Raw genomic sequence first — 10,590 nt, 5'->3', positions numbered from 1 at the left:
TAAAAATAAAGTTTGAAGCAAGAATAGAACAAAAAATTTAAAGAAAGCACAAAAAATCATCAGACAAAAAAAAGTTAGACGTTTAAGGTTTGAACACAAACTCCATAATTCCTATATGAGAATCGACTTCAATCAAAATGTAGCAGATAACTTATCCTGGCAAGATGAACACATGATATCATGGAGATTGATATTATAATTGTCAATGGTTTGAATAAAAAAGGACTTAACTATAGGTAACACCACTAAATAGAAAGGGAAGAAAGATATAAATCAAAATTGTTAAAGAAGAAAAAAAGAAGTACTAACCTTCAATTTATATTCGTAACAACTCTTTGTGTATGGATCAAATTGGAGATAAGAAGAAGCTGAATGGAAAATTAATGTCTTAGAGATAATGAAGCTTGTCATGTATTTCATGGGAAAAATGCATCTACCAAAATTAAATATCTAAGGAAAATATTTTATTCAATTGCTACTATGAAATGAATATAATTCAATTCAATAAAAAGTTGTAATATTTTGGTGAATGAAAATAATGAATGGATAATTACATCTGACTAATGATTTGTATGAATATATATCATTGTAATTCAATTTCAGCAAGATTTGATTTTGATTGCAAATAATTATCTAACACTTGTTTTCTCACAAATTTTCATTACAAACACATATTCCACCTAATCAACTCTCACTTTCGAAACCCACTCAATGTTACCTCTTAATCATTTCTTTCTCTTTCAGTATCCCATTTATAGTTGTTTGAAGGATGATATACCTTTTCAAAATCAGAAACTTTTAAATAAAATAAAAGGTTAGAAAAAAATATTGCATAAATTCTTAATTATAATGAAATAGGCCAGCATGAGAGAAGACAAATCTTAGAAAAAAAAAGGAATAACACATCAATTTATTCATGAAATCCAAAAGAACTAAAAGAACTTACCAAAATTAATAGGAAGACAATAGACAATGTTTTTTTTATGAATGAAAAGGATAATGGAAAGTAGAATATAAAATGTGAAGAAACTGGTACAGGGAGATTAAAGGTTATGTAGAAGGATTGTTACAACTCAATTAATGATTAATGATGACGTTTATAAAGTCTGTTGACAGAGATAATATAAACTCATTTATTATCTTTACTCCTAGTATTTATGATATTAATATAGTATTTATGGGGACAAATATAATGTAGTATTTATGATATTAATATAGTATTTATAATGACAAAAATGATGTAAACTTATCTATTCTCTTTACTTATAGTATTTATGATACTAATATGGTATTTATTATGATAGAGATAATATAAACTTATTTATTCTCTTTACTCATGAATCTATTAATGTAATAATTATAATGATATTGATAATGGAGACTCAACCATTATCTTTACTACTAGTATTTATGATATTAATATAATATTTATGGTAACAAATATAATGTAGTATTTATGATATTAATATAGTATTTATAATGACAAAGATAATGTAAACTCATCTATTATCTTTACTCCTATTATTTATGATATTAATATAGTATTTATATCATAAATATAGTATTTATAGTGATAAATATAATGTAGTATTCATGATATTAATATATTATTTATAACGACAGAGATAATATAAATTCAACTATTCTCTTTATTTGTAGTATTTATTATATAAATATACTAGTATTTATTATGATATTAGTTTAATATTTATGATAATGTAAATTCATTTATTATTTTTAGATTCATGGTTATAACTTCTATATGGTATAGATATAGATATTATTGCTTTTAAAAAAATATTGATATTATTGATAGATTGATTGGTATCAATTTAATTGGAAATAAATTTATTTTATATATATATTATGATGTTATCCGATTTCATTTATTAGAACATTGCTACATTAATTTCATTTTTTTGAAGGCATATGAAGGAATTACTTGTATTTGGGCCTTATAAAAGAAGGCGAGAAGAAGAGCTAAATTGTAGTTGTGGGTCCGACAGCAAAGAGAGAATTGCATTGTGTTTGGGATGGTGAGGCGTGTGCATGTGTGTCCCCTACTAGGCTTGGCTTGGCTTGGCTTGGGTAGCCAAATATTTATAAGGTTCATCATGTCTTCCTCTTGTCGCCATTCCCTCTTTCTCCTCTTCCACTGAACTCATCAGATACCCAATTTCTTCTCATGCCTTGTAAGTTTCTCTTCTCTCTAATCGCTTCTTCATCTTTATTTTTCGTTTGCTTTCAATTGTTCTCTATCTGTCTATATATCATAATATATATATAATTTCTCAATCTTAAAAAGGTTCTTGATCTTTTCCTCTTCCATTCCCGGAATATATTTGCATGGGCTGCACGATGAGAGAAAAGCATCTCCGCACTAATCGAAGGTCACGATCAGCCAAGACCGAATTCGATCCTTGCTGTTACGCTTCATCCATTTCCAAATCCTTACTCGAACCGGGTCTCAAACCCCTGGCTTACCATTTGGGCCTCAACGATCCAACCCACACCAATCCGATCCCTAACTCTAATGATGATAATGGCTGGGGTTATTGCACCGAAGAACAATTAGAAGAAATCTTGTTAAAAAACCTTGAATTCTTGTATAAAGAAGCCATTTCTAAGCTTGTTTCCTTGGGCTATGATGAGGATACTTCTTTAAAAGCGATCTTGCGCAATGGTCATTGCTATGGTGGTATGGATGTTTTAACTAATATTTTGCATAACTCCTTGGCTTATTTGAATAGCAATTGTGGGAGTAGTTGTAGTAGTAGTAATGGAAATTTAGATGAATCTGAGCCTGTTTTTACTGATTTGAGGCAGTTGGAGGAGTATTCTCTTGCTGGTATGGTTTGTTTGTTGCAGCAAGTTAGACCACATTTGAGTAAAGGTGATGCAATGTGGTGTTTGTTGATGAGTGATCTTCATGTTGGTAGAGCAAGTACCATTGAAATTCCTATTGCTAATTCATCTGCTAATGGAAATACTTCAGTGCAGAGCAATGTAGAGACAGTTACTAGCAATTGTGTTGACAATGGGGTTGGTGTGGTGGCTCCAGCTCTATGCAGGTTTCATGGAGGCTGGGGGTTTGGGAATGGGGTGGGATCAGATTTTGCAGTTAATGGGTTTTTCTCATATAGTGCAGAAATGACTTTGCAGAAGGATATTGATTGTCCTAAGAGATTTAACCTTTCACCGTGCATGAAGTCTTTGTTGAAGAGGAATGTCGCTATGTTTGCTGCTGGGTTTAGGGCTAATTCAAAACAGATGCAGCCACAGTCTCAGCCACAACCTTTGTCATGTATTGGTGTTGCATCTGGTGGGGATATGATCCCAGCTGCAACTGGGTGCGAGCTTCCAGTTGAAAAGGGTGGGGAGCCTCAGAAATTAAAGACCCAAGATGGGGTTAGTTCTATGACGAGTAAGCCTGAGGATGGGATCAGTTCTGTGTTGAGTAAGAAGTTCAGTGATTTGAATCTTGACGAGAATTTGGAGCTTGTTGGAGAAGATAAAAAGGATGAGATGATAGTGACTCTGCTTCATCAGATTAAGGATTTGGAGAAGAAACTAAAGGAAAGAAAGGAGTGGGCACATCAGAAGGCAATGCAAGCTGCAAGAAAGCTTAGTAGTGACTTAACTGAGCTTAAGCTGTTGAGAATGGAGAGAGAAGAGACACAAAGACTGAAGAAAGGGAAGCAGACTCTTGAGGATTCAACAATGAAGATGCTGTCAGAGATGGAGAATGCTCTGAGGAAGGCAAGTGGTCAAGTGGACAGGGCAAATGCAGCTGTGAGACGTCTTGAGAATGAGAATGCTGAAATCAGAGCAGAGATGGAGGCTTCTAAGTTGAGTGCATCAGAGTCGGTGACAACATGTTTGGAGGTTGCAAAAAGAGAAAAGAAGTGCCTGAAGAAACTTTTGGCTTGGGAAAAACAGAAAGCTAAGTTGCAGGATGAGATTGCAGATGAGAAAGAGAAGATCAAGGAGTTGCGAAGGTGTTTGGCTATGGTTGAGCAGGCTCAGAAGGAAGCTGAGGTGTGTAACATCTAACTCCTCTTTACTTGCATACAGGGACGGATCTAGTGAGCCCGCCGGCTCCACCCGTAGTAGTGGTTTCGGTACTTGACAACCCTTACGGTTTATGTTGGTGTATTTGTAGTAATATTTCAATATTTTAAGATGGTTGAGTTGGTTAATACGTATGTTTTAATGTAAAAGATCATGCGTTCATCCTGCACACAAAATCATTGATTTGTTATCTTTGATAGATGAGGTGTCATGTGTGTGCTATAGAAAAAATAAAAGTGCGTGAGTTCGTTCTTTATGCCTTATAAGAGTAAAAAAATCCGACTTTTATAAAGGTGTGTATGAGGTTCGAATGAGCCAACTATAAGTGTGTGATAGGTTTTTAAAACAAACTATATGTGTGTGGTGAGTTTTTAAAACCAACTATAGGTGTGTGATAGGTTTTTAAAGCCAACTATAGGTGTGTAATAGGTTATTTTAAAAATTCAGGGTGTCAATAGGTTAACTATGCATTAAGCCTAATTTTTGAGTTGAATTTTAATTTATGAAAATTATAAGAAATTCATTAACTAAAAGTAAAAAGATAAATGTTGTATACTTTTTAAGTAATTAGCTTTGGATTTATAAAACATTAAACAAGTCTAGTCCTTTTAAGCTGCGCACACCAAAATGACGAAATTTTAAGGTGCTAGAGGTAAAAAAAAAAAAAAAATTGCTCAGCCTTGACGGGCTAGACTTTAGAAAATTCCCCCACACTCCATAAAGCCGACTCTGACAATGGCCACAAGTTTATGATTAGCCCCCAAATATAAATTACTGCTTGCATGTGTGTAATTCTTGTAGCTTCTTGCCAATCCACCTATACATTAGAGCATCTCCAACAGCCTCTTAGTTGGGTTCTTAAGTTAAAATTTGAGGGGAGAGAGTTAAATACCAACTCTAACAGTCTCTTAATGACTCCTCAAATCACTAAGAGCCTCTCTCTCCACTCCTAGTCCCTCCTTATTTCATTTTTTATTAATAATTTATTATTGAAGTGTCTCTCTCCCATCACTATTAGTAAATATAACAATACGATAAACTAATAATACGATAAAATAATAAATAAGGAGTGAATATGAGGAGTATTGTTACAGATAATATGTATTAATCACTCCTCAAATAACTAATCACTAAGAGTCAATTATTTATATTATTTTTAGAGAGTGAACTAAGAGAGATGCTCTTATATATCTCCTTTGAAGGACACCATGTTCTGGACTTGTTTTAGGTCTATTAATTTGTCTTGGTTCATTTTGCACCATTCTATAAATCATTCTTCTAAGAAGAGAAGTTGGTTTTTACTATGGGCAAAGTAGCTAGTATGTAGAGTTAAAGAAGCAATAAGATGATGATTTAAATTTTATGACCAGTGTATAACTTATGATTATTTTCGTCTTGATACCAAGATTGTCAAACACTGATTTTGTATTAAGAAAATATGGTAAATATGCTGTTATGAACACGGGTTTGGGATCTTGTTATGGGACCTTGTACCCTAAAATCCTCTAGGAAAGAATACTTAAAAGTCTTCCTTCCCTTACCTATCTTGTTGAAAATGGTTAGGAGCTCGTTAAGAGAACCCCACGATCTCAAAATTGTTAGGAGCTTGTTAAGAGAGAACTCTGCGATCTCTTAAGGTTTTAATTGGATTTTCAACTGATGCTATTTTATTAACAATCTCCCCTTTAAATAGAAGACAGAATTACAAAATAGGAATGATGCTAGCTAGGGCTGCATAGGCAGCAATTGATTAGGAATAGGAAACAACAACTAATTAGGAGTAGAGAATAAACACTAATTGCGGAAATCAAGACCTATCCTATATGGTAACTAACTATTGCGGAAATCAAATTAATGCATGAATCCTAAATAGACAGAAACTACATAACTGAAACAAATCCTAGATGGAAAATAATTAATGCATGACTCCTAATTTAAATATTCCTAATACAAATAAAACTATTAAAGGAATAATTTAAAATAATCTATTAATTAGAACTTTATAACAGCAACAGCTCATTCATGACATATACATTGCTTTTTTGGATGAAAAACTTTGTTAGAGCATTGAACCATCATTATCATATTAAACATACCATTCACATATGGTTAGTTATACTGTTATAGAGGGTAGATTAATCTAACAAAATGAAGCGAATGTGAAATGCATAGTTAACATTGTATCCAATCCAAGTGAAATAATGCAATGTGGATTTTGGGTTCTCATTTCTCAAACATGTAGGTACAAGGTTAAGTATTGAACTTTTTTATTTTTTATTTTTAAGTTGGGGGTAGGGTTTATGTTTAATCTATAGAAAAGCACATTTGGGATGTTATGCCTTCTATTCTAAGACTGGTTTAAATCCATTTGATCTATATACAATTTGCATTAGTAGGCTTCAATATTTGTTTCTTAAATGGATGATGTGTCAGGAATCTTTTCATGCCTTTCAATGTAGGTCTTATTTAGAACAGTTAAATATGCAGATTAATTTACTCGACTTCATTCTAATATGAGGAGAAGTTGATTACACTATTTGCTGGTACCCTGCAAAGGAATTGATTGTTCGGTCGAAATTGTAGGTCAATTGATGGTCCTTTTGAAGTTTGGGGGTTGGTTAAAGTTTAAAGGAGTGAGTTATTCGTAGAAAGATTTGTTATCTGTCTTCACATTTGTTATTTGTAAGTATTACTGGCGGGAGAGGAAACAAACTGTTTAGGACTGAGGACAGATATAGGGAGATGATGGCAATTATTAGGATGTGAAAATAATGTTGTAAGAAAGGTAAGTTGTAGAACTTTTTAATTATTTTGAACTCTGAGATCACAAAAGTGAATCAAATTGTAAGTTTTGAATTCGAATAATGTATTTGTTAATGTTTTTGACCAATTTGAATCTTCTCACTTGTTTTAAATGATTTTAGACTTGATTTCATTCAGTTCAAATAAAATAGTTCAGTTTGTATGTTACCTTTTCTGTTCTCCTTAAATATGGTAGGGCTTCAATGTTACAAATGTGAGATAGCTTAATGCTCATTGAAGTGCAAAGTATGCTTGATGACGATTGAAGTTTGTTACCATTATGTAGAGTAGAGACTAGAAAAGGGAAAGGTAGGAGCTCTTTTAGCTCCTGTCACTTCTTAAATCAAGTAATTAGTTTTTCATTAGATTCCAGAAATTAGCTAATTATGTCTTCCCCATATGCATAGTTTGACTGTGTGATGTATTTGTAAAATATCACACTTTTTATTATTTTATGTTTTCTCTTTTCATTACATCAGTCTAATATTTGAAGTTGGTTTCCCTTGCAGTTAAGTCCTTTCCATCTTTATTATTCTCGAGTGCTATTGATATTATTGCACATTCTATCTTTACCTGAAACTTAATTTAGTTGTGATTTGAACTCGGTTAAAATTTAATCCAGTGTCTTCATATATTTGATGTTCAGCTCTCTTATTTGTTGTTTTAGATATAGCGATCTGAAAGCTGCAAGTTTATTATGACCTTAAATCGTAGATTTCCTTGAATTTATGTGGTTTCAGTTTGTTTCCTCTCCTGCCAATAATCCTTTTGATTGTCCTGTATGCCTTATTTGAACTTGCAAATAAAATACCTTTTGGGCAACTTCAAAATTTTTCAGGATTTCCATTCAGATGATAGTTGCCTATCCATCTCTAAGTTAGTAACCAGTTGTGCTGTTATTGTAGGGAAAGTGGAGGCAGGGAGTGAAGGCAAAGGAGCAGGCTCTTTTGGAGGTAGAGGAAGAGAGACGTAACAAGGATGCAGCTGAGGTTAGTAATAAAAGGAAACATGAGGCATTGCGGCTGAAAATAGAGATAGACTTCCAGCGGCACAAGGATGATCTCCAGAGACTGGAGCAGGAGCTTTCACGTCTGAAATCATCAGCTGAGATGGACCTAAACCAGCAGTTGAATAGTGGGCCCGTAGGAAAGGCTGAAAAGACAAAACCCCAAGGAGAAACAATTGCTAAGCTGCTTCATGAATTGGATAAACTGGAGGTATCATCTGATAGAGATTGCATAATTTGTATGAAGGACGAAGTGTCGGTTGTTTTTCTTCCATGCAGACACCAAGTTATGTGTTCGAGTTGCAGCGACAATTATGGGAAGAAGGGGAAAGTTACATGCCCTTGCTGTCGGGTTCCAGTTGAACAGAGAATTCGTCTTTTTGGTGCAAGTTCATAGACATGGTTTGATTTGACCAGAGAAAGATGCTGCTTGAATGGTTTATAGTATACATTCTATATTTGGCTGCCAGTGCCTGCTATTAGATATTACCTAATCGTTGAAATACAGATGGAAAAATGCTTGTACTTAAATAAGTAAGAAGTGAGCCTTGTGTTTTTTCTTGCATATACTTGCCTTCAAAACTTAATGCAAATAAGAGAGCCAATCTCCTTTCAAGGGCTCATCTTTCTTTTATCCTAAAACTGTTCTGTTCCCATTTGCTTGAAGTCGTATTAATGCTTTGCTACTAATTACAAAATGGGAAAGTTGCAGAGTGGAGTCTAATGAGGGCATGTTTTTATTCAACTTTGCTAATTGGTCGGATATCAATAATTTCTTTATTGAATAAATATGTACTTTTGCCAAATGTCTGAGAGTTCGTTTAGTTTGGGATTGACAAGCTACAAAAGAGAATCAATTAAAGTCAGAGACGAGTCCATTATATAATTCCTATGAAATGATTATATATTCGTTTTGAAATGTTCTTTTGTTCTGCAAACCTCCTCTTGATTTTTCTTTTGTTCTTTCCATCTCTACTCTACGTGGATTGTGATGTACCAATTATATCATTTAGCAATAGCACGAGTAGGATATTACCTGCAAGAAAATTTGCAAAACCAGCAAATTATGGGGCTTGGAAAAAAGTCAAACGCCATCGATTTTGTCTTGAAGGTACGACTCTTTTATTCACTCGAGATGTTGTAGAGTCCAAGAATGTCCAAGAGGCTCTCTCATATCCTACAGAAGATAAGTGGATTAAAACAAGGGTAAATTATATACGTGGTGTACAACATTTAACTGTTATCACATTTTGGTGTACAACCTTTAATTTTGCACACTAAAGTCATTTGCACACTAAAGTGTACAACCTTCTGGAATTACTAAAATACCTTCATCCCTTCTCTCTATCTTTCCCTTTCTCTCTCTAGATTTTCTCTCTCTCTAAAATTAAATCAAAATGGTCTGGCTAAGTTTGGTTATTGCTGTGGTTGGTTTGATATTAGTGAAGATGATGGTGCTACTAAGCCTGACTGGTAATAAAGAATCCATGTCTATGTCTATCTCTCCACCTGGAAATAGAGGACTACCTTTAATTGGAGAAACCTTCAGCTTTATGGCTGCCATCGGTAGTGCCCAAGGTTTCTACGATTTTGTCAGCTTTATGGCTGTCGAACTTTTATCTACCTACAAGACGATTCTGTTTATTATTTTTTTTATTTCGACGATTCTGTTTGTTTTGATTTTGATTGATTGAGTTTTTTTATCCTTTATTTTAGATTAGTGATTATTATTTTGGTATGGGTTAAATCCAGATATGGAAGTTGCTTCAAGACGAGAATATTTGGTGAAACACATGTATTTATATCTGAGTAAGGATTCAGCAAAGGCAATATTAAATAATGAATCTGGCATTTTTTATAAAGAGATACATCAAATCTATAGCACAATTTATAGGAGAACGAAGCCTTCTCTGCGCTTCACATCAACACCATTGTTGTAAAAATCAGATAGATAGAGAGAAAAATTAGTGAGAGAAATGGAAAGGAAGAGAGATTGAAAGCTTTTAGAGAGAAAGAACAGTTAGAGAGAGAAATGGAAAGAGAGAGATTGAAAGCTTTTAAAGAGAGAGAACATTTAGAGAGAGAAGGGAAAGATAGAGAGACTGAAAGCTTTTAGAGAGAGAGGAATGGAAGGGAGAGAGAGAGTGGGTTCTATTTTTTTCAATTTGGAAGGGATTAGGGTATTTTAGTAATTATATATTAGGGAGGTGAATTTTTTACTTTTAAAGTGGTCATAATGATGACGTGGCAACGTTGACTTGTGTTGACCGGTCACAAATACCGGCTGTACATTTTAGTGGGAGGTCACCAAAAGATTGTACATTTTAGTGTGCAAAATTAAAGGTTGTACACCAAAATGTGATAACAGGTAAAGGTTGTACACCACGTATGTAATTTACCCATTAAAACAATGAAGGAAGAAATATGATGAATATATGTAATACATCACGCTGCACTAAAAGGAAAAATGTCAAACACCGTCGATTTTGTATCGAAGGTACGTATGACTTTTTTACTCACTCAAGATGATGCAGAGTCCAAGAATGTCCAAGAGGCTCTATCATGTCCTACAAAAGATAAGTGGATTAAAATAATGAAGGAAGAAATTTCTTCTATAAAATCAAACTTTGTTTGACAGTTGGTTAGTCTAACAGAAGGACGTAGAACTATTGGGAACAAATTGATTCTCAAAGTTAAATGAAAGGCGTATG

At 33.6% G+C, this 10,590-nt stretch overlaps 1 protein-coding gene across 1 annotated transcript; it reads left to right on the top strand.

The window, feature by feature from the left end:
• Positions 1 to 2,023: 2,023 nt before the first annotated feature.
• On the top strand, positions 2,024 to 8,513 carry LOC136232227 (MND1-interacting protein 1-like). The gene is made up of 3 exons (XM_066021268.1): positions 2,024 to 2,192; positions 2,306 to 4,038; positions 7,779 to 8,513. Exons 2-3 carry the CDS (start codon positions 2,347 to 2,349, stop codon positions 8,274 to 8,276), a joined length of 2,190 nt encoding a protein of 729 aa, XP_065877340.1. The 5' UTR covers positions 2,024 to 2,192; positions 2,306 to 2,346; the 3' UTR covers positions 8,277 to 8,513.
• The last annotated feature ends 2,077 nt before the right edge of the window (positions 8,514 to 10,590 follow it).

Source organism: Euphorbia lathyris, chromosome 6 (genome assembly GCF_963576675.1).
Source record: "Euphorbia lathyris chromosome 6, ddEupLath1.1, whole genome shotgun sequence".
NCBI classification, from domain to species: Eukaryota; Viridiplantae; Streptophyta; class Magnoliopsida; order Malpighiales; family Euphorbiaceae; genus Euphorbia; species Euphorbia lathyris.
The sequence above is the reverse complement of the archived record's forward strand: the minus strand, read 5'-3'. Positions and strand labels throughout refer to the sequence as shown.